General features: G+C 38.6%; 2 protein-coding genes and 2 long non-coding RNA genes across 4 annotated transcripts; 1 reads left to right on the forward strand and 3 right to left on the reverse strand.

The window, feature by feature from the left end:
* Positions 1–8047: 8047 nt before the first annotated feature.
* LOC125189634 lies at positions 8048–8602 on the reverse strand. Its single transcript, XM_048086893.1, has one exon. It carries the CDS (start codon positions 8600–8602, stop codon positions 8048–8050), a length of 555 nt encoding a protein of 184 aa, XP_047942850.1.
* Positions 8603–11814: 3212 nt separating this feature from the next.
* Positions 11815–12720, reverse strand: LOC125187167. The gene is made up of 2 exons (XR_007170574.1): positions 12170–12720; positions 11815–12060 (listed from the first exon to the last, which is right to left on the reverse strand). It is a non-coding gene; the product is annotated as an uncharacterized LOC125187167 (long non-coding RNA).
* Positions 12721–13577: 857 nt separating this feature from the next.
* On the forward strand, positions 13578–14324 carry LOC125187168. Its single transcript, XR_007170575.1, has 2 exons — positions 13578–13644; positions 14102–14324. It is a non-coding gene; the product is annotated as an uncharacterized LOC125187168 (long non-coding RNA).
* An 8398-nt stretch (positions 14325–22722) lies between these two features.
* LOC125189635 (cytochrome P450 71A6-like) lies at positions 22723–24577 on the reverse strand. The gene is made up of 2 exons (XM_048086894.1): positions 24274–24577; positions 22723–22805 (listed from the first exon to the last, which is right to left on the reverse strand). Exons 1-2 carry the CDS (start codon positions 24575–24577, stop codon positions 22723–22725), a joined length of 387 nt encoding a protein of 128 aa, XP_047942851.1.
* Positions 24578–25405: the final 828 nt, after the last annotated feature.

The raw sequence follows: 25405 nt of genomic DNA on the forward strand, positions 1-25405 counted from the left end.
CCCACTCTCTCTTCCACTCTCTCTCAATTTGCCTTACATTCATCTTCAAGAATTCTTCATCTATTGATAGAATTGAAGTTGAAAACTCAAGAATCGTTGAAAAACCCAAACTAGTATTTGTGCTACTTTTCGTTTTCATCAAGAAAAGGTACTTTTGATCCACCTTTTCATGTCTAACCAATTAGTTGGTAAATTTTGAAACCCTCATGCATATAGATCTAGCGAAAAGGGAATTGATTGATGAATATAAAGCATGTGTGTGTATGTGCGTGTGTGCGTGTGATGTGTGTGAGTGTGCGCACGTTTGGGGCATAACTATGGATTTATTTATAGATCTGGATTTGGAAGTATAAATATGTATGTGTGAAAGCACAATGAATAAATTGATATGGTGAGCATACCTTGGTTGTAAGGGTAGATAAAGCGAGTGAGTGGGGAAAGGAACGTTCAAGGCATGCATGATTTTTAGGTTGGTTGTTGAAACTGATTGTTGATATATGTGTTATCTAAAGGTGCTAACTCGCACGTAAAACGTGATACCAAGGGGAAGAAAATACTTCTTTTAAACAGGGACAATATCCTAAATATCTTATCGATGGAAGTGAAATTGTGTTTATCATACTGTGTTTTGAATTTTAACGTGACTATCTGATGTGGCTTTTGCCATTATTATTTAAATCGAATTTGGGTCCTCGTTGGGCCGCAAACCCTACTTGGATTAGTGTAAACCTATGCTGGACCGTGTGTCAGCGTACGGGTTGGCTGGTCTAGTGACTTGGCTTGTGGCCACATTCTAAGTCATGTATTAGCAGATATGGTAAACGTCTATGAAAAATTGGTTGCGCAATCGCGATTTTGAACAATGGAATATTTTGGTGCCTCGGGCCTTTCAAAAGCTAAAACCCCGATGGTTACCTGAAAGAGCATGATAAATATAAATATTTTTGATAACTTGTTTTCGACATGAGTCCACTGAGCAGCCCTGCATGTATTTTCCCTATGTGCATGTTGAGTGGCGACGAGCTTGGGATGGTGCTGAGTCGAACCTGAATTGTTGTTGGATTTTATTTTGGACTCTGAGGGTCGTCGTGTCTTCATACCCGGCGTCACCCTTACTCTTGGATGCTTCCGCTGAGATAATACTATTTTTCGCAATTATATTTTGAACCCCTTCTACTCTTGGATCATAAATTATGAAATAGTAACCGTTTGTCATTGGATTTAAGAAATTGCTATGATTTTCCCTCTGTTATTGGAATATTAAATATTTTGGTCAAACTCTTTATAGAAATATTTCACTTTCTTAAAGTCCTATTAGTTTCCTGAAGTGATAGGCCATTGATCCAATCACAAAAGCTTGAGCACTTGCTTTGGCAAATTATGAACAAAGAACAAAACAGAGGCGGTGAAGAACAAAAGGGTTTCACGAGAAAAGACCTTTTATTTCTAATTCTCTTGATTTTTGACTCTTTAATGGATCCTATAATATATAGAATCACAACCCTGCTTGATTCGACTCTACGATTCGGGAAAGAATCAAGAAGAAAACCCGAAAATATTATTATCACATTAAAATGGAAGGACCTAACAATCACGTGGAGTAGCTACAACAATCAAAGGACACTTTTTATGGGGTGTGACTCCACTAGATTCACTTACATCTGACTCCTTCATTTTCTTTCCATTAGGCAATCTAAAATTGAACTTGTTCACCAACTTGGCTAAGCCAAGCTCATCCACCAACAATTAAATGGGAGAAGAATAATGCCTTAGCAAAGGAATCCAACAAAAAGGCTATCGCAATAAATGCTTATCAAAGTTTCCAAAATAATTTCAACTGTTCCATATCCAAAATATTCCCATGAAATAAAAGAATTTAACCCAACCAATAGATCACAAGTTTTTATAATATAGCGGAAGTGACTAAGAGAGAAGTGAAGCTATGTATGGAGACACAACGACACTTAAAGTTTCAACAGATCATGTTATTATTTCCTACTCAACACCGTCGCCCGCTCGTCACCACTCAACCTGCACATAGGGAAAACACATGCAGGGCTGAGTACTATAATCATACTCAGTGGACTCATTGCCGAAAACAGTTTTATCACAAAAATAGTTATCATGCCATTTTCAAGTGTCCATCGGGGTTTTATCTTTAGAAAGGCCCGAGGCACCACAATATATAATCTTTATCAAATATCACGGTCGCGCAAACATTTTTCACATCGACGTTTACTATATCCTCATTCTACATGACAAGGAATGCGGCCGCAATCCAGGTCACTAGACCGGCCGACCCGTACGCCAGCACTCGGTCTAACATTGGTGTACACTAACCCAAGTAGAGTTTGCGGCTCTACAAGGATCCGAATTCGATTAAATCAATAGTGGCATAGCCACGAGGGATAGGCACGACAAAACAAATCAAGGCATGATAACACATATCTCATTCTCATCAATATCAGTTTAGGACAATGTCCTTATTTTAAAAGAAAGCCCACCTCGTCGGCTTAGCTCGAAAGTATTCTCTTATCCTCGTTTATCACGCTGAGAGCGCGAAGTATCACCTTTAAATTAGGCGTATCATAAATCAGTTTTGAACATTGATTTCAAATCATGCATGTTCTCACGTTTCCCTTTTTCCCATCGATAAATCTTTAATATCATCATCCAAAATCAAGGTACGATTAGCATATCATTTTTATTCGAATAACAACTCCAAATTCACCATTAAATCGTGTCGCGCATGAGTGCTCTACACACACACAACACACGCACACGAACACACACATGTGCACGCCTTCCGAGGCATGCACGCGCACACACACACTCGGTCACACACACACACTTATCACATGCATCCCAAGTTCATCAATTTAATTCCCCTTCACTCAATCTAAATGCATGTGGACTCAAGAACACCGATTAATCGGTAGAAGAAAAGAAGATCAAAATTGAAGTACCTTTTCCAAAGAACGAATGGTAGAAACAAGTTATAGCCTTGATTCTTCAATAAACTCTTGAATTTCAACTTGGATTCTTCTCAATTGATGAAGAAATCTTGAAGAAAGTAGAAGAAATTTTTGGAGAGAGTGGGAGAGAGAGGTTTCGAAATTTTGGGAGTGGGGGAGGCGTGATTTGTGTTGCTAGGGTTTAGGATCTCTCATGTATTTATAGAGTGCAAGATATAATCCAATAATTAAATAAATAAAGATTTGGAAAGATTTGTTGGTGTAACTGGCGTTAAAACCGTTGAGAAAAGGGAGGATTTCGAATTTCTTAGGCTATTTAATTAGCCTATGATTTAATTTGGATATTTCACGGAGTAGAATAATATATCACGGAGCAGAATAAAATAATAAAATCCTCCCCAAATAATAGTAGTAGGCGATTTTTATGCCTCTCCCACAAGGAATTTAAATTCAAATCCTAATTTAATTTGGATATGGCAATATCTTCTTAGATATGACAAGATATGGTAAGATATTCGAGCATATTTACATTTATTCATGAAAGAGAATAAATAAGGGATCAAATAATATAATAAACAATTCCTTTTTCCTTATTATATGAGAGTTTCGAAAATCTCATGATAATCAAAGGTGGAGTTTTCGAAAATTCCAAGGTGGAATTAAAGTATAATTGGAATTTGGATTTAATTCGGATAATTATCCCAAACAAATAATTAAATCTAAGAAAAATATGATTCCTTCTCCAATAATAGTGATGGTCGAATATTTCAAATAATTGGGTAGGATATTTATGAAAATCCTATTTAATCTCACTCAACCCTTGGGAAAATAATTCACCACAATTATATTACTCCGCATCAAATATTCACATATTCGAATTTCACTTCCACTTCACATTTTCCACGACTTTGACCATTCCGCGGCCATGTCATATTTTCCACATCTTTGACTTTTCAACGCCATGTCATATTATCAACAAGTTGACTATTCAACTCAATCTCAACTCTCATACGCAATTAGGTCACAAAGACATTATGTAATTAATCACTCATCAATTAATCCACATATCATAGCATTTAAGGCATTTAATGCAAAAATTTTATAACCCGAAAATTAGGGTTTGAAAAAGTGGGGCGTTACATTCCACCACCCTTAAAAGAAATTTCGTCCCGAAATTTGGTACCTCATGGAAAAAGTTCCGGGTACAGTTCCATCATCTTGTCTTCAAGCTCCCACGTGGCTTCTTCATATTCGTGGTTCCTCCATAGTACTTTCACGCTAGCGATGGATTTATTTCTCAAATTCTGAACCTTTCGGTCTAAGATCATTTGGGGTCTCTCTTCGTAGCTCAAGTCGGAATTCAACGCGACTTCTTCGTAGTGAATCACGTGCTTTGGATTGAACACATATTTTCGCAACTGCGATACGTGAAAGACGTTGTGCACGTTTCCAAGACTTGGCGGTAGCGCCAATCGATAGGCTACGGGTCCTATTCCTTCTAGAATTTCGTAAGGCCCGATAAAACGTGGTTTCAATTTTCCTTTAACACCAAAACGTGTTATCCCTTTCGACGGGGACACTTTCAGAAAAACCTTATCACCGGCTTGAAATTGTAAGTCGGACGTCAGCGTATGACTTTTGTCTGTCCTGGGCTTCTTTTATTCTCACACGAATTTGTCGAACGACTTCAACCATCTCTTCGACCGCATCGGGTCCTAGCACCCGTCGCTCTCCAACTTCATCCCAGTAGAGCGGCAATCTACATTTTCTTCCGTATAAGGCTTCATATGGCGCCATGTTGATTGTTGCTTGGAAGCTGTTATTGTAAGCAAATTCAATTAGCGGTAGTACGGTCTCCCAACTTCCACCGCGGTCGAGTATCACAGCTCTCAACATATCCTCGAGGGTTTGGATCGTCCTCTCGGATTGCCCATCGGATTGCGGGTGAAAGGCCGTGCTAAAATTCAATCGTGTTCCAAGCTCGCGCTGTAGACTAATCCAAAATTTCGATGTGAACTTCGGGTCACCATCGGACGTAATTTTCATTTAGGGTCTTTGGCAAGGCCATCATAAAATCCATAGCGATGTGCTTCCATTTCCACTCGGGTATCTCCAATGGTTGTAATTTTCCATGTGGTCATTGATGTAATGCCTTCACCTGTTGGCAGGCTAAGCAACGTTCCACAAATGGCGCGATATCCCTCTTCATGCCGTTCCACCAAAAGGACTTTTTCAAGTCTTGGTACATCTTCGTGCTTCCAGGGTGGGCAGTGTATGGAGTTTCATGAGCTTCGCTCATGATCTCGTTCTTAAGTTCCTCGTTGTTTGGTACGCACAACCTTCCTTCAAAGGTGAGGGCGTTGTCGGACTCCTCACTAAATTTTCCGGATTCACCGGTTCTCACTTCAATTCGGATTTCCTCTAGTTCCGCATCCATCCGTTGCGCTGCAACGATTCTCGTTTTCAGATCTGGTTTAACCACCAAAGTGGCAATTCGCCCTTCCACTGTTTCGGGTGCTCTTATCACTTCTAATTGCATTTTGCTAAATTCTCGTATCAAGCTCTCCTCTTCCGTCAGAAAAGTAGCTATTTGCGAATGATCTCTACGGCTCAAAGCATTTGCCACCACATTTGCTTTGCCGGGGTGGTAGTTGATGCCACAATCGTAGTCCTTCACTAGTTCGAGCGCATATTAAAGTCTCTCTTCGAAGAAATACTTTGTCGCATATTCCGTAGAGAAGCCTCCAAATCTTTAGGGCATGTCTCTGCTCGAAGAAATACTTTAAGCTCTAGTGGTCCATAAAGATTTCACATCTAACTCCGTAGAGATGATGCCTCCAAATCTTTAGGGCATGTACCACTGCTGCTAACTTCAAATCGTGTGTTGGGTAGTTCAACTCGTGTGGTCTTAATTGTCGTGATGCGTAGGCGATCACTTTGTTATTTTGCATCAACACACATCCTAGTCCAACCTTCGAAGCATCGGTGTAGACTAGATAGTTCGCTCCAAACTCGGGCACAGCTAACACTAGCGCGGTTGTCAACTTCTCCTTCAACAGTTGAAAGCTTGTTTCACACTCAAGGGTCCAATTCACCTTGACTCCCTTCTTAAGTTGTTGCGTCATTGGTCTCGCTATCTTGGAGAATCCTTCTATGAATCTTCGGTAGTATCCTGCCAATCCTAGGAAACTCCGAATTTCATTTGGTGTTGAAGGCGACTTCCATTGTTGTACCGTCTCAACCTTGGCGGGGTCCACTCGGATTCCTTCAAGCCGACACAATGTGTCCTAGAAAGTTCACTTCCTTCAGCCAGAATTCACACTTGCTGAATTTGGCGTACAACTTCTCGGTCCTCAACGTCTCCAACGTGATTCATAGGTGCTCCTCATGCTCCTTCTCGTTCTTTGAGTAGACTAGCACGTCATCTATGAAGACTAAAACGAATTTATCCAAGTACGGATGGAATATTCGATTCATCAAGTCCATGAACACCGCTGGGGCATTCGTTAGGCCGAACGGCATCACAACGAACTCGTAGTGTCCATATCTCGTGCGAAACGCAGTCTTGGGTATATCCTCCCTTCGAACTCAGTAGCTGGTGATATCCGGACCTCAAGTCCATCTTTGAAAACACGCCTGCTCCTCGAAGTTGATCGAACAAGTCATCTATCCTCGGTAGTGGATACTTGTTCTTTAGGGTCAATTTGTTCAACTCCCCATAGTCGATACACATTCTCATCGACCCGTCCTTCTTCTTCACGAAAAGTACTGGTGCGCCCCGTGGCGAAACGCTAGGCCTAATGAAACCTAGGTCCATGAGTTCCTGGAGTTGTATCTTTAATTTCTCCAACTCTTTTGGCGCCATTCTATATGGTGCCTTTGAGACGGGTGCGGCTTCCGGTTCAAGGTCAATCGTGAGCTCCAATTGTCGATCTAGCGGTGGTCCAGGTAACACTTCTGGAAAAACATCTGGGAATTCTTTCACGACAGCGACATCTTCCATCTTCTTCTCGTCCTTCTCCTCTCCATGGAGGTAGACCAGATAGGCAGTTCGCCCATTTTTCATCATTGTGGTCGCCTGCAGCGCGGATATGATGGCGGTTCGCCGATTCATCGAGATTCTGTGGTATATGGTGGGTTCGCTTCCCGGAGCTTGTAGAGATATCTGCCTCTCCTTACAACGAATCGTCGCAAAGTTCGTTGTCAGCCAGTCCATTCCCAAGATTATATCAATATCCTCCATTTTTATGACTCGCAAGTCGTGAGCAACTATCTTAAGTTCTCCCATAACAATTTCAACGTTCGAGCACATTCTAGATATTTCTATCATTCCTCCTACTAGTGAGTACACCATCATTCTATGTTCAGATTCGCTAGTAGGCAAGCTCAAAGTGTGCACACATAATTCAGATATAAACGAGTGCGACGCACCCGTGTCAAACAACACAACAACGGGGGTATCGAGAATTTCGCCCATACCTGTCAAAGTTTCCTTTCCCACGATCCTCTTGCTCTTTCTTCGGCTTCTTCTGTTCCAGCGCGAACGCTCTAGCTTAGGGAGGAAGTCTGGGGCGGTGAGGTTGTTGTTGCCGCGACGATGAGTCGCGATTTCCTCCCGATTCATTCGGTGGTGCCCTCGCTTGTTGACAGGATCCCTGATCGTTCTGTCTCGATCCCGATCCTACCTTGTTATTTGGACACTCCCTAGAGAAGTGACTGTTTCCTCCACAAGTGTAGCACTTGATCACGTTCTGGTACCGGCATTCTCCGAAATGGTACTTAGAGCACACATTGCATTGTGGTGCCCTAGGTCGATAGTCTCCTCTCTGGCTAGACAAACGTATGCTGCCCTCCTCCGTGCTGGGATCGATGCTGGCTCGACTGGTGCCGTTTTCCATCGTGTGAAGTTCTAGGCTCATCCCACTTCCGTTTCTCTCTGGAGTAGTGCGGTGGGGGCAAAGACGAGGTAGTGTTCTCCTTAGCTTTCTCCTTAGGCATTGCTGCCTCAATATCTAGCGCAAGTGCTAATGCTTCGGTGTAGGGGAGTCTCCCTCGGCTGGCCAATGACATTCTTATCTCGGGCTTAGTCCCTCACGGAACTTGTCAGATAGCTTCTCGTCGGTGTCGACTTGATCGGGGGCATACCGGGTCATGCTGTTGAGCGCTCGATCGTACTCGGTCACCGTCATGCGTCCTTGAGTTAGATTGTGGAACTCCGATGCCTTTTCTTTTCGATAGGTCTTCGGCACATACTTGTTGTATATTTCCATTTTGAAACCTTCCCACGTCATCGCCTCTACTTGGTTTCGTGGCATAGTCTTCGTTCTAGTATCCCACCAAAAGTCAGCTGCCTCAGTCAGTTGATGGGTCACACAACTCATGCGTTCTCTATCGTTGCATCTCAAAATCGCGAAGATGCGCTCTATTGCCCGGATCCAAGATTCAGCCTTGGCCGGTTCTCCCAATCCGTCAAACAAAGGTGGCTTTTGCTCCAAAAATAGCTTCACGATTTCTCGATCGACCGGAGGCGGCGGAGGCGGAGGAGGTGGAGGATGCGGAATGGGTTGTGACACGCTGTCCTCTTCCTCCGGTTGAGGAGTTTGTTCTTGGTGGCGTCTTGGCGGCATTCTGATTTATCAACACACAATATTCCCATGATTCTAACAATAGTCACGTGGTATAGTTGAATGACAAGGTTCATGGGTCAATTGTTTTAGAATATATGGCCAAGCACAAGATATCAAAAGTTCGTCACGTAGACGGATTGCAAAGAGTAGTGTCAACCAAGATTGTTACCAAAAATCGGTTGCGTCAAGGTTATCAAAAGATCAATGTTCCATATCATCAAGATAATTGCACTTAAGAAGTAGTCGTACAATTTAAGTGGCGAGTACAGGGCGCCATAAGGTATTCAAAAAATGGTGGTGAGGTAAGTGGCGTGATGTGATGGCGTGATAACATAGTGATAGATAATTTACACCATGTATAAAAGGCAATCTATTGCATCAAAAATAATATCTCCCCATGGCATATTAATCAAAAACGTTGCCTCATAGAGGTCTTAGTATCAAAATGCAGAAAAAACAAAAGAGATACTTGTTACCTCATTCGTCGTGGTTGAGCGGAGACGAGTCGCGGTGTTGAGCCTTCGACGATTATCAATTAGTCAATTTACACAAATTTCAGATTTTTACTTCAACAAGACTCTTGGGTCCAGAGCGGAAAGAACTGAGGCTCTGATACCAACTGTAACGACCCGCCATTCTAGAGTACAATAATAATGGCGATCGCTATCTAGGAAGACTTAAATGCAACAAAGATCATAGGCTAGGGTTTCATTTAGGGTGAGCGGAGACGAGTAGCGGTGTTGAGCCTTCGACGATTATCAATTAGTCAATTTACACAAATTTCAGATTTTTACTTCAACAAGACTCTTGGGTCCAGAGCGGAAAGAACTGAGGCTCTGATACCAACTGTAACGACCCGCCATTCTAGGGTACAATAATAATGGCGATCGCTATCTAGGAAGACTTAAATGCAACAAAGATCATAGGCTAGGATTTCATTTAAAGGTAATTTACCAGAGCATTTAATGAATAATTAAATGGGAGAAGAATAATGCCTTAGCAAAGGAATCCAACAAAAAGGCTATCGCAATAAATGCTTATCAAAGTTTCCAAAATAATTTCAACTGTTCCATATCCAAAATATTCCCATGAAATAAAAGAATTTAACCCAACCAATAGATCACAAGTTTTTATAATATAGCGGAAGTGACTAAGAGAGAAGTGAAGCTATGTATGGAGACACAACGACACTTAAAGTTTCAACAGATCATGTTATTATTTCCTACTCAACATCGTCGCCCGCTCGTCACCACTCAACCTGCACATAGGGAAAACACATGCAGGGCTGAGTACTATAATCATACTCAGTGGACTCATTGCCGAAAACAGTTTTATCACAAAAATAGTTATCATGCCATTTTCAAGTGTCCATCGGGGTTTTATCTTTAGAAAGGCCCGAGGCACCACAATATATAATCTTTATCAAATATCACGGTCGCGCAAACATTTTTCACATCGACGTTTACTATATCCTCATTCTACATGACAAGGAATGCGGCCGCAATCCAGGTCACTAGACCGGCCGACCCGTACGCCAGCACTCGGTCTAACATTGGTGTACACTAACCCAAGTAGAGTTTGCGGCTCTACAAGGATCCGAATTCGATTAAATCAATAGTGGCATAGCCACGAGGGATAGGCACGACAAAACAAATCAAGGCATGATAACACATATCTCATTCTCATCAATATCAGTTTAGGACAATGTCCTTATTTTAAAAGAAAGCCCACCTCGTCGGCTTAGCTCGAAAGTATTCTCTTCTCCTCGTTTATCACGCTGAGAGCGCGAAGTATCACCTTTAAATTAGGCGTATCATAAATCAGTTTCGAACATTGATTTCAAATCATGCATGTTCCCACGTTTCCCTTTTTCCCATCAATAAATCTTTAATATCATCATCCAAAATCAAGGTACGATTAGCATATCACTTTTATTCGAATAACAACTCCAAATTCACCATTAAATCGTGTCGCGCATGAGTGTTCTACACACACACAACACACGCACACGAACACACACATGTGCACGCCTTCCGAGGCGTGCACGCGCACACACACACTCGGTCACACACACACACTTATCACATGCATCCCAAGTTCATCAATTTAATTCCCCTTCACTCAATCTAAATGCATGTGGACTCAAGAACACCGATTAATCGGTAGAAGAAGAGAAGATCAAAATTAAAGTACCTTTTCCAAAGAACGAATTTTAGAAACAAGTTATAGCCTTGATTCTTCAATAAACTCTTGAATTTCAACTTGGATTCTTCTCAATTGATGAAGAAATCTTGAAGAAAGTAGAAGAAATTTTTGGAGAGAGTGGGAGAGAGAGGTTTCGAAATTTTGGGAGTGGGGGAGGCGTGATTTGTGTTGCTAGGGTTTAGGATCTCTCATGTATTTATAGGGTGCAAGATATAATCCAATAATTAAATAAATAAAGATTTGGAAAGATTAGTTGGTGTAACTGGCGTTAAAACCATTGAGAAAAGGGAGGATTTCGAATTTCTTAGGCTATTTAATTAGCCTATGATTTAATTTGGATATTTCACGGAGTAGAATAATATATTACGGAGCAGAATAAAATAATAAAATCCTCCCCAAATAATAGTAGTAGGCGATTTTTATGCCTCTCCCACAAGGAATTTAAATTCAAATCCTAATTTATTTAGGTTATGGCAATATCTTCTTAGATATGGCAAGATATGGTAAGATATTCAAGCATATTTACATTTATTAATGGAATAGAATAAATAAGGGATCAAATAATATAATAAACAATTCTTTTTTCCCTATTATATGAGATTTTCGAAAATCTCATGATAATCAAAGGTGGAGTTTTTGAAAATTCCAAGGTGGAATTAAAGTATAATTGGACTTTGGATTTAATTCGGATAATTATCCCAAACAAATAATTAAATCCAAGAAAAATATGATTCCTTCTCCAATAATAGTGATGGTCGAATATTTCAAATAATTGGGTAGGATATTTATGAAAATCCTATTTAATCTCACTCAACCCTTGGGAAAATAATGTAATACCCGCACCATTAGTTTGCTTTCGATATATTAATGTGGAACTAGAAATGTAACGTCCTCTCTTTTCGTGAAGTTTTAGTGGAACTCGAGCCTTTAATGAAACTTAATCTTTTTAGTTGCGAAGTAAAAACTAAAGAAGTAAGTGAGCGAGTTAAAACAGATTAAAGATACGCTTCGGAAAAATAAAGTGTTTCGAATGGTATTTCGTGTTCAATAAAATGAACAACTAATAAAATAGATTACATGGATCAAAGTCCTCTATGAAAGAAAACAAAGAAAGGAAAATAAACTTTGGAGTGCACTTCGGGCCTTTTCTCCAGGCCCAATTTAGGGCCCGTTTCGGGCAGCCCGTCGGCCCAGACCACGAACCCAGGCCCGCTCGCGGTGCAGCCAGGTAGTAGCCGAGATTTCACTCTCACCTGCAAGATAAAAACAAGTTTTAATGGCTAAGGAACAAGAGTAATTAAGGGACTACTATTAGAAGGGAAGAAACAACCTTTCTTTTGCTATGGAGGACCAAAGACTTACCAAAAGGGGAAAAGTCAAGCCTGCAAATCCTCCACCCTAATGCAGCACCTGTTTCTCACCAGCCACAAGCAAACAATGTGAGTTATGAACCAAAGTACTATGAGAGCATGTGAGAACAAGTTAAATTAATTAGTCAAACTCTAGTACTCCAAGTAGCACCAAAATGTGTCAAGTAAAAGGCTGCTTTGGGGATCAAGAACAAGAGATATGCTGGGCAATAAACCAAACAAGGTCAGCCTCATTAACTCCCCTAAGGTACACAAAATCAGCCCAAGCCGAACAACCTCTTGCTCTCCCTACATATACAAACAAGAGGCCAATTCAAATCTTGGTCAGAATCAAGCAGTTCCAGATTTTTGCAGCTAACAAATTCTTGACCCAACTTTTCGCCCCATAAATATGTGTGTCTCCACTTAGCCTCATTTCTTCACCCCAAACACTTCAATCAGAATTTGTGAGTGAAAATAGCAAGTTGGAAAGTGAGATAGTTTGAGTGTTAAGAGCAGGGGATCAATAGAAAGCAGTAGCTACTTCCAAGAGGTAATACACTTCCATCTAGCGCTGCGTCGCGGCAAGAAAGAGGGAGGCGCTGCCTTTCGGCTCTCCGGTCTAGGAATTCTAGATTTGAGAAAGAATTCGCCGGAGAAGAGCGGTCGACGGCGGAGAGATGGGATGTGTAGAGTTTTGAGTTTTGATTTAGAGAATCAATTTTTGGGGTTTTCGTTCTTGAAAGAGAGTGAGACCGAGGGTTTTTGGGGGGAGGACATCAGATTCTCCGGCGGCGCAAGGGAGGCGCCGACCGGAGCATCTAGCGGCGGGCGACGAGGAGGCGCCGCCACACTTCTCTCCGCTTAGGGTTTCGGTTGGGAGAATGAGGGAGAAAGAGGGAGAGGTCGATGGGTTATGGTTAGATTTGGGCCTCTCCTTATTTCTTTTGTTTTGGGCCTCATATTAGTTAATGAGATGGGCTAGTGGTGTAAGCATTTTTTTGGGCCACTAATTAGATTAAAGTAGGTGTGAGGAATCTAATTAAGTCTTGGACTCTCCTATTTTATGGATTAAATAATAGTCCGCTAATTAATTCTACGAAGATAAGTCTAATTTTTTTCGGAAAGTAGCAAGAGTGCTCAAATGATTAATTTTAAGAAATTACAATACGCTAACGATAAATAGACCTCGAGCCAAATTTTTAGTACTTAAATGAATGGCTTAGGAGGTAACACCCTCAAGTTAAGCGAATAATTTTTCCCAATTTAATTAAATCTACTGATTTAATTAATATTCAAGAATTCTAGAACTCTTCTAGAAAATTTAGAGGAAGAATAAAATGATCACGCACTTAGGATGCATTCATGTTTAAGCTTAATGGATATCTCAAAATCTAATTAAGTATCATTTTATTTCCTAAAGGGACGTCTTCGAACGTCATCTAAGACCAAGTTAAGGAAATTTCGGAAGGAGCTTTAGCTTTTGAGGTGGGCATTCTTTCAAAACGTGATTTCAGTATGAAAATGTGAATCTTTGCTCAAGTATGTTGTCATGCCATGTTTTGTTTTATGATTACCTATCTGCTTGGCTATGCCAATTTAGTTAAATCGAATTCGGGTCCCAGTAGGGCCGCAAACCCTACTCGGACTAGTGTACACATGAGGGGACCGTGAGCTAACAAAGGAGTTGGCCGGTCCAGTGACCGTCGTGGAATGTGGCCACATTCCCGGTTCACATCAGTTTCAGATATGGTATATCTATGTTTTGTGATTGCGCAATCAAATCTTTACTCAAGGAAAAGTATTTTAGTGACTCGGGTCTTTTAAGTAAAACCCCGTGATCACTCAACTGTGGCATTGACAATTAAAGATAGAACCATTTTTGGCAATGTGCCCACTGAGTATATCAAATACTCAGCCCTGCATGTTATTTTCAAATGTGCAGGTTGAACGTGGACGAGCAGGCGAAGGTGTTGGGAATGATCCTTAAATAAGTAGATAGGTAGCCCAAGGTAGCATGTCTTCATACGTGCTATTTTGTCTTGGACTCTTCCGCTGCAAATCTAGAATTTTGTGCTAGAAAGCTATGAACTTAGTCTTGATACTCTGAACACGTTTTGACTATGTACCCATATGCCTTTGATACTATTGATTTAAGTGATTTCATCCTTTTTATTGTTGTTCCTTGATTACTGAGAATTGTTTAGTCGCGAAATAGCTACGCTCACTAGCACTAGGGAGTTGTGGTCGTGACAAATAATTCACCACAATGATATTACTCCGCATCAAATATTCACATATTCGAATTTCACTTCCACTTCACATTTTCCACGACTTTGACCATTCCGCGGCCATGTCATATTTTCCACATCTTTGACTTTTCAACGCCACGTCATATTATCAACAAGTTGACTATTCAACTCAATCTCAACTCTCATACGCAATTAGGTCACAAAGACATTATGTAATTAATCACTCATCAATTAATCCACATATCATAGCATTTAAGGCATTTAATGCAAAAATTTTATAAACCAAAAATTAGGGTTTGAAAAAGTGGGGTGCACCCTAAAACTAATAGGTGATAGGATGAAAGGTCCATAAAACTTATATATAGATTTCCGTTCTTTATGAATACCTATGTGAGATAGTTATATATGTATAGGAATGTGATCAAATGAAAACTCTAAGTATTGTACAAACTCAAAACTATGATCTGGACCATTGAAAAATGTCAACAGATAAAAAAAACATCAACAGGAAAATGTGAACAGAATTTCAACGGTAGTCAAAGATTGATGTTGTGTTGATATTGTGTTGATTATGTGTTGACATTAAAATCTTGAAATTTTACAATGTGTTGATATTGTATTAAAACTGTGTTGAGGTGTTTTGAGTTTGTACAATATATAATTTTGCATTTTATCACTACACAAATATGTAGTTTCAATTGCCAATAATATCAACAACTTAGAATAAAAAGAAAGCATATCTAAGTTGATGACAACTTATCTTAATATTTTGCTTTTATAAGACGCTTCCATTGACATTCCTTAATTTTAGTAGGAACACTGACCGTGAAGAAGGTTTAAAGCATGGTAATTACCGACTTTAAATTTATTTAAAATTATCATTAGCCATTTTTTATAGTTTTAATTTGAATATCTATTTTCTCTAGAGTACATAGATAGCATGTTAATTAATTTACATCATTAGTTTAAGTTAATATACTCCCTACGTGTGTGAAATATTTTCCACTTTGTCTTTTTCCATTTTTAATAAATAGACCTCATTTTCTACTAACTTGTAACACTCATATGCTATTATAAAACTAATATATAAATGTAAGATCCATATTCCACTCATTTTCTTCATATTTCTTAAAAATCTGCGCAAAATCAAATGTGAACACCATTTCGTGGATGAGAGGGGTATAAGTCATTGCTCTACGTTCCCCTTCGGTTCAGACAAATCTAAAAGATTAATATTCATTATTTTAATAATTTTGTATGTATATTATCTAGAGCTCTAAGTCAAAGATTATAAATGCTGTTAAAGAGCTAAATAAATATAGAGCTGAGAGAGGCCCCAAATCGGGGTACTATGTATATCGGTACCGTATAAGGAATTGAATGACGAATTCATAATTATAATATCAAAAATTCAAATTTCAATAACATCTCTAATTTAATTGATTGGACCTGTTGGAAGATTGAAAGAAGATCACGCCATATCCTGAGGAAGATATGCGAGATTATATCTTACCTAAGTTGGGTCGTGTCATTGCCATTAATTTATCCTGCAAAGAATATGGAGAGAGAGAGAGAGGTGATGGCCACACGTAGTAAAGATGATGAGTTGTTGATTATGTGCTTGTTTATGTTATTTAATGTTGCTACTTCTCTTCTCTATTGTCGGCGGATTTGCAAGGCTGAAGTGTTATGTTTCAAATATGTGTTGCACTTGTAGAAATATTTGGACTTCAATTATTAGTACTACTACTATTTATGCACGTAGGTTTTTGATGTAAGATCATTATGACATTGGATTTTTGTTATTCAAATTTAGCATTTTATTTGAATTAGTTGTTAATATAAATTTTGTTGGATGGTTAATAGCAATTTAATATGATTTTTTTACATTGAAAGTGGAAACGTAATTATGTATTTACTAAATATGTAAATATAAAAATTTGAAGGACTAAATGTAATTTATAAAAATTTATAGGATGAAAATACAAATTACAACAATTTGTAGGTCAAAAGTATAAATCAAATAAATATAGGTGGGAAGTTGTAATAATATATATTTGTGGGGTTTATTTGTAAATTTTCGTTAATTTATATAGTGCAGTTTAAAAGAATACTTTATGACACTATACATTGTGATGACAAGAGTTTTTGCTTGACACATTTTGAGTGTAAGAAAGAAAGATTTATCTTCGCACTTTGCTTGTTATCACATTTTTTTCCTCACACGTGCAATAAGTGCCATTAAGATAATAGTTTTCTAGTTGCATTTATACATGTCATAATATGTGAATTTTCTAGTAGTGTCAGCTGATGAGGCAACGTAACATAAACACTGGAGGGAAGTCATGTTCACTGAAATGAAGACACTAATAAAGAATAACACTTGGGTAAAAGGAAAACAACCTGAAGGAGTGAATACCGTTGGGTGTAGATGGGTGTTCACGATCAAGAGAAGGCCAGATGGTACAATAGACAGATATAAGGATCGTCTTATGGCAAAGAGATATACTCAGACATACGGCATAGATTATTCTGAGACTTTTTCCCGAGTGGCCAAAATCAATACTGTAAAAGTACTATTCTCGATTGCTGGCAACAAGGACTGGCCGCTACACCAGTTTGATGTGACCAATGCCTTCCTACACGGAGAACTCCCAAAACCAGTATTAATGGAACCCCTGCCTGGATTTGCTGGTGAATTTCGAGATGGAGAAGTGTGTCATTTAAAGAGGACACTGTATGGCTTGAAACAATCTCCGCGAGCATGGTTTGGGAGATTTACAGAAATGATGAAGAAGTACGAATACAAGCTGAGTAATTCCGACCATACTCTCTTTCTCAAGAAAAAGAACGGTAAGATCACGTGTCTTATTATATATGTAGATGACATGATCATTTTTGGAGATGATGAGGAAGAAATAGCTGAGCCGAGGAAGAACTTGTTTAAAGAGTTCGATATGAAAGACTTGGGACTTCTTAAATACTTCTTAGGAATAGAAGTGCTACGGTCGAAGAAAGGAATCTTCATTAACCAGAGGAAGTATATACTGGATCTATTGGCTGAAATCGGGATGCTTGATTGCAAACCAGTAGATACACCAATGGTCCAAAATCATGGATTGCAGATGAAGAAGGAAGCTAAGCATGCAGATCGAAGGAGATATCAAAGATTAGTTGGGAAGTTGATTTACTTGTCCCACACGAGACCAAATATTTCCTATGCAGTGGGAGTAGTAAGTCAGTTTATGCATGCACCTCAGAAGAGCACTGGGAGGCAGTTTTGAGAATAGTTCGATACCTGAAGGGCACGGCTGAACATGGGCTTCTGTTTGAGAAACACGGACTCATGGAAATACAGATGTTGACTTGGCAGGAAACCCAAATGACCGGAAATCGACTGCGGGGTACTTAACCTTTGTGGGAGGCAACCTCGTGACATGGAAAAGTATGAAACAGAAGGTGGTAGCACTATCTAGTGTAGAAACAGAGTTTCGGGGAATTAAGAGTGGACTAACGGAGATATTGTGGCTAAGAAGACTTATGACAGAGTTAGATCTTTATTCTGCACAACCGTGTAGACTATTCTGCGATAACAAGGCGGCAATCAGTATCTCTGAAAATTAACATGATCGGACCAAACACGTGGAGGTTGATAGACACTTCATAAAGGAGAATATTGAAGCAAAGATAGTTGAGATGTCGTATGTCAAGTCCGAGGATTAGTTGGCTGACATTCTGACAAAGGCTGTGAACTCGAAATCATTTCGAGAAGTATTGTGCAAGTTAAGTATTGGATACCCTGTTAGTTAACTTAAGGGGGAGTGTTGGAAGATTGAAAGAAGATCACGCCATATCCTGAGGAAGATATGCGAGATTATATCTTACCAATCGTAGGAGATATGAATAAATGTAATTAATATAAATTAGGTTTTCCTTGCATAGTATTTCCCAGTCCTATATAATAGTGTACAATGTATGATGAACATATCTCTCTTAATAGGACAATATGAAATAAACGTAAATTAAGAATCATTCCCTTATAGATCACGAAATATCTGATCATTTGTTAAATTTCATTAAAAGCTAAAAAACATTCTTTTTCTACTAGTTTAAGTTTAATTTGATCTAGATACCTACCTCCGTTAGTATAAAATATGAGTAATATTATATTCTTTCACTTTAGGGCCTGGGCTATATTCTTATCTTGGGGAATGGGCTATAGTATAAAATATGAGTAATATTATATTGAAAGGCCCCTACATGCTTGTTCCGTCCATGCAGTTAGGATCGCTCTACAGTTAGCTAGGTGGTCACAAAGTACAAGGAAACAAATCAAAATTCAACAACCATAAGTTCCACATGGCACGACTGGATTGGCCTTCATCATGAGGTCAGGTAAGAACGAAGCCATGAATTTATTCCGAGACAAACAAAAATATTACATGGGAAAAATGTAAGAGTTTAGGAAGGACATTTTATAAAAAATAAAAATTATTTAAATTTTATAATAAAATAATTTATTCGTATGTGAGGATATTGAATGACCCCTACATGCTAGATCAATCCATGCAGTTAGGGTTGCACTACAGTTAACTAGGTTGTCACAAAGTACAAGGAAACAAATCAAAATTCAAGCAACCATAAGTGCCACATGGCACAACTGAGTTGGCCTTCATCATGTGGTAAGGTATGGATGAAGTCAGGAATTTATACTTAGACAATCAAAAATACTACATGGGAAAAATTTAAGAGTTTGAAGGGACATTTTATAAAAACTAAAATGATTATGGGAAAAATTTAAGAGTTTAGGAGGGACATTTTGTAAAAAATAAAAATTATTAAATTTTATAATAAATGAATTATTCATATGTGAGGATATTGAATGGCCCCTACATGCTAGATCCGTCCATGCAATTAGGATCGCTATACAGTTAGCTAGGTGGTCATAAAGTACAAAAAAATATATCAAAATTCAACAACCATAAGTGCCACATGGCACGACTGGATTGGCCTTCATCATGTGGTCAAATAAGGACGAAGCCAGGAATTTATACCGAGACAAACAAAAATATTACATGGGTAAAATTTAAGAGTTTAGGTGGGACATTTTACTAAAAATAAAATTATTAAATTTTATAATAAATGATTTATTCATATGTGAGGATATTAAATGCCCCCTACATGCTAGATCCGTCCATGCAGTTAGGATCGCTCTATAGTTAGTTAGCTAGGTGGTCACAAAGTACAAGGAAACAAATCAAAATTCAACCACCATAAGTGCCACATGGCATGACAGGATTGGCCTTCATCATGTGGTCACGACGAAGCCAGGAATTTATTCTGAGACGAAAAATAATATTTCATGGGAAAAATTTAAGAGTTTAGGTGGGACATTTTATAAAAAATAAAAATTATTTAAATTTTATAATAAAATTATTTATTCATATGTGAGGATATTGCATGGCCCCTACATGCTAGATCAATCCATGCAATTAGGATCGCTCTACAGTTAGCTAGGTGATAACAAAATACAAAGAAATAAATCAAAATTCAGCAACCATAAGTGCCACATGGCACGACTGGATTGGCCTTCATCATGTGGTCAGATAAGGACGAAGGCAGGAATTTATACCGTTACAAAAAAAAAATATTACATAGGAAAAATTTAAGAGTTTCGGAGGGACATTTTATGAAAAAATAAAAATTATTAACTTTTATAATAAATGAATTATTCATATGTGGGGATATTGAATGGCCCCTACATGCTAGATCCGTCCATGCAGTTAGGATCGCTCTGTAGTTAGCTAGGTGGTCACAAAGTACAAAGAAATATATCAAAATTCAACAACCATAAGTGCCACATGGCACGACTGAATTGGCATTCATCCTCTGGTCAGATAAGGACGAAACCAGGAATTTATACCGAGACAAACAAAAATATTACATGGGTAAAATTTAAAAGTTTAGGAGGGACATTTTATAAAAAATAAAAATTATAAAATTTTATAATAAATGATTTATTCATATGTGAGGATATTGAATGCCCCCTACATGCTAGGTCCGTCCATGCAGTTAGGGTCGCTCTGTAGTTAGTTAGCTAGGTGGTCACAAAGTACAAGGAAACAAATCAAAATTCAACAACCATAAGTACCACTGGCACGACAGGATTGGCCTTCATCATGTGGTCACGACGAAGCCAAGAATTTATTCTGAGACAAAAAATAATATAACATGGGAAAAATTTAAGAGTTTAGGTGGGACATTTTATAAAATAATAAAAATTATCTAAATTTTATAATAAAATTATTTATTGATATGTGAGGATATTGCATGGCCCCTACTTGCTAGATCAGTCCATGCAATTAGGATCGCTCTACAGTTAGCTAGGTGATCACAAAGTACAATGAAATAAATCAAAATACAGCAACCATAAGTGCCACATGGCACGACCGGATTGGCCCTCATCATGTGGTCAGATAAGGACGAAGCCAGGAATTTATACCGTTACAAAAAAAAAAATATTACATGGGAAAAATTTAAGAGTTTCGGAGGGACATTTTATGAAAAAATAATAATTATTAAATTTTATAATAAATGAATTATTCATATGTGAGGATATTGAATAGCCCCTACATGCTAGATCCGTCCATGCAGTTAGGATCGCTCTATAGTTAGTTAGCTAGGTGGTTACAAAGTACAAGGAAACAAATCAAAATTCAACAACCATAAGTGCCACATGGCACGACTGGATTGGCATTCATCATCTGGTCAGATAAAGACGAAGCCAGGAATTTATACCGAGACAAACAAAAATATTACATGGGTAATATTTAAGTGTTTAGGAGGGACATTTTATAAAAAATAAAAATTATTAAATTTTATAATAAATGATTTATTTATATGTGAGGATATTGAATGGCCCCTACATGCTAGATCCGTCTATGCAGTTAGGATCGCTTTATAGTTAGTTAGCTAGGTGGTCACAAAGTACAAGGAAACAACTCAAAATTCAACAACCATAAGTTCCAGTTGGCATGACTAGATTGGCCTTTATCATGTGGTCAGGTAAGAACGAAGCCAGGAATTTATTCCGAGACAAACAAAAATATTAGTACATGGGAAACATTTAAGAGTTTAGGAGGAACATTTTGTAAAAAATAAAAATTATTAAATTTTATAATAAATGAATTATTCATATGTGAGGATATTGAATGGCCCCTACATGCTAGATCCATCCATGCAGTTAGGATCGCTCTATAGTTAGTTAGCTAGGTGGTTACAAAGTACAAGGAAACAAATCAAAATTCAGCAACCATAAGTGCCACATGGCACGATTGGATTGGCCTTCATCAATCAAAATTCAGCAACCATAAGTGCCACATGGCACGATTGGATTGGCCTTCATCATGTGGTCAGATAAGGACGAAGCCAGGAATTTATACCGTTACAAACAAAAATATTAAACAGGAAAAATTTAAGAGTTTTGGAGGGACATTTTATGAAAAAATAAAAATTTTTAAATTTTATTAGTAATGATTTATTCATATGTGAAGATATTGAATGACCCCTACATGCTAGATTCGTCCATGCATTTAGGACCGCTCTAAGTCAGCTAGGTGGTCAATAAGCAGTCCTGTAGCCTGCCTCACTCTTCTACAACGGCATTGTTTAGCACCGTTGTAATTACTCTTCTTAGATATCATTATCTGGTATTCTTGTGTGAATATGATGACCCATATGTTTGGCTGGCCCCAAATTTTTGGGTATACGAACATATAGTCAAATTCGTTCGTACAATTAAGCTGATTTTATTTTCCAACTTTCACATTATTTATATAGAAATATAAATATATTTATACTCATCTTGCAATTAACATGATTTCATTAATTGAGATATATATGTAAATTTATCATAAAAATAAACTGATAAGAAAATATATTTAGTCTATTCAATAAATGTCCCTATTTAAAATATCAAAATTTTCTATTTCTTTTAGTTTTTGTCAGAAATAATTTTTTCCTATCTTTTTCTTATCCAAAATAATATTCTAGCTTGGCATCTGCTTCACATTCCGGTACTACAAATCAAAACTTCATTGAGACCCCCAATATATATTCTACGTCTTCATGAACTATTTGTACTATAAAAGAGCTAGAAGTCATAGTATCCAAGCCTTAGGGCGTGTTCATGTCCTTTAGAGTGAAAGAAACAGGAGTTGGGATCCCCTGCTGTGCAAAATGCCACAGCAGAGGATGTTGTGCACATCAACTCCATCCATTGTTAAAATGAAAAAAATAATATAAGTATGTAAAGTTATTCAAAGGTGGAGATGTGCACAGCATCCCTGCTATGGTATCTCAACCCAATAAACAGATATAATTCTGGATCAGATTTACCTGCATGGGGCCCACATAAATGAACAATTAATCTTCAAGGTTCAAGAAATAGATCCAGATTTTGCTTACTTAATTTTGTTTTCTATTTATTTTTAAACATTCATTTGTTAACTGACTCAAATTCCCCTTTCAAATGCCCCTAGTAATTGCTTTAGTCCATGAACACGCAAGGGTTAAGAAGAAGATTCACTGAGTTAAGAAATCTAGGCTTCTTATTAGAAGTTCTTCACAGTCTCATCAATTCCCCAACGTAGACACTTTTCCTCTTCAATCTGGGCTTCTTAGAAGTTCTTCATAGTCTCATCAATCTGACCGTGTGTGGGAAACGGCCGAAGCCGTGCGGGACGGAGGTGGCGTGGGCTTTGCGAGGAGAGCGCAGAGGTGGTGACAACCTTCGAATGTTTCTTTGAAATTGGTGACAATTTAAGAGAGGAATTTAGAACAGGGAGGCAGATGGAATCGGCGGGGGGGTTAGAGAGAAGAGTGGAGAGAGTGGCAAGAGGAGAGGTGGCTGGTGGGAGCTTGAGATTTTTCAGATTTGAGATTCATGTGTCCCCTTGGGGATTGAGATTTGCAGAACTTGAGGGAACAAAACTTGCACTCATGGAATTTTCCAGCTTCATCTTTTTGTAAGAATTGAGGAAGAAGACGAAAATCTGCAGGTGGGGAAATCCGAAATGCAGGTGAGGAAGATGACTGGGTGAGAAATTGAATTTTTAAGGGGTGAGTGGGTAATTATGCATTCATTTCTTGACACAGTAATCGATTCAGAAATAAAAACTACCAAAATGATGAGAATTGATATGTGTATTACACATCCCAACAGGCGGGCCTAGTTTGTACCTCGGGCTTTCCCATAAATTAATCTTGAAACATGATCAGTCAATAACACCAAGATTTACCCCTATTTCTTATCATATCTAGAAACTTGAGCACACCCTCCATGGAGCAACCTAATTCACACACCAACAGTTTGGCGGTGGAAGAAACTTTGCGGAAAAATAAAGAAGAAAAGATAAAATAACGATAAAAGATAAATTTATTTGATATTTCTTGAATGCATAACATGTGGTCTCCTACACATATTTATAATACGTGGGGATACAATAATATCCTACCAAAATATAATAAATCAAATCTAATAATATCCTAAGCAAAAAGATATGGAGAATCAATAAACTATAGAAAAGATAAGGTAAATCAATACTAAATGGATAATAAGATATGGAGGATATTCCCGAAGATATGCTCGTATCAAGTAGCTACAACAAGCAAAGGACACCTTTTATGGATTGTAATTCCACGGGATTCGCTTACATTTAACTCCTCCATGTTCACTGCATTAAGCAATCCCAAATCGAACTTGTGCGCCTACTTGGCTAGTGCCAGTTCATCAACCACCATCACAAATGTACACCAGGGCATCCCCTTCGGCCTGCCCCAAACGGAACCAACTCAAAATGCAAACCTCTAAAGTCTTTTCTAGTCTCAAGAAACCTATCCGGACGAAGTTCCTCCGGATTTTTCCACAATGATGGGTCCCTAGAAATCCCCCAAGCATTGATCATCACACGTGTACCAGATGTGATGTCGTAGCCGAATACATTTGTGTATTGTGTTGATTCACGAGGGATTAGTAATGGGATCGGTATATGCAGCCTTAGACTCTCCTTCAACACTGCTTTTAGATAAGGTATTTTCTCCAAGTTTTGCTCATCGATTTCGTCCTTGCCTTTGGCTACTTCTCTCACTTCATTTTGCAATGGCTTCATGGAGGTTTATGATACGCATGCCGTCCCAACAACACCAACGACGGTGACTGCCACTCCTGATGATCCAAACTACCAATGAGAGCAGGGTGGCTTCCACGGAAGAGAGTGTTGCAGAGGGAGCGCGGAGAAAGAAGGGATGAAGAGGTTACACGGAAGTGGAGTCGAGAAGAGATGGAAGACCGAAGCGGCAATCCAAGCAGCCGGTGAAGTTTGGAGACTTTGTGTCTCGTTAGTTTTAGTATTTTTGTTATTTTGATGGATATTTATATTTTGGACTTATTTATTTTATATTTTGAGTCGAGCGTAATTATAAGCTCTGTGTCGGGTTTTCTTGTTGGTTCTTTCTCGATATGATCGAGTCGAACCAAACCTAGGGTCCTTAGATATATAAATAGGGATTCTGTGTGTTGATACAATCAATCAACATATCAGAAATTTCCTAATTTTCTCGCAATTACTTTTTGCCAAGTTTTGTTATATACGGCCAAACCCTTGTTGGCGCGGGAATCTCGGTTGCTCGACGGGGATTTATCTCTGCGAACGGACCTTTATCTGGCGAATATCTCGCCTTGGCTATCGTTATGGTTTAATTCGTAACATTTTGGTGCTTTCATTTGGATCTCATGATGATTGAAGGCTCTTTGGTTCGAACCGATGCGATCACCACGACTACGACTGCTCCGGCGGTTACAGTGGATACGACGGTGTCACGACCGCACTTACTAGTGATAACAAGATTACATTTACAGCGGAAGTGTTCAAGACAATACATCACGTATGAAGTCATATGTATTGGACCTCTTAGGCTAACTCATTATCACCATTTGC

Source organism: Salvia hispanica, chromosome 5, assembly GCF_023119035.1.
Source record: "Salvia hispanica cultivar TCC Black 2014 chromosome 5, UniMelb_Shisp_WGS_1.0, whole genome shotgun sequence".
NCBI lineage: Eukaryota > Viridiplantae > Streptophyta > Magnoliopsida > Lamiales > Lamiaceae > Salvia > Salvia hispanica.

What these genes read in the sequence shown, in the direction of transcription:
- LOC125189634 (XM_048086893.1), bottom strand. Translation starts at nt 8,602, where the DNA reads ATGCCGCCAAGACGCCACCAAGAACAAACTCCTCAACCGGAGGAAGAG.
- LOC125189635 (XM_048086894.1), bottom strand. Translation starts at nt 24,577, where the DNA reads ATGAAGCCATTGCAAAATGAAGTGAGAGAAGTAGCCAAAGGCAAGGAC. An exon ending in GACTAGAAAAGACTTTAGAG is followed by an intron (nt 22,806 to 24,273) that starts GTTTGCATTTTG and finishes GGCCCCATGCAG; the next exon opens with GTAAATCTGATCCAGAATTA.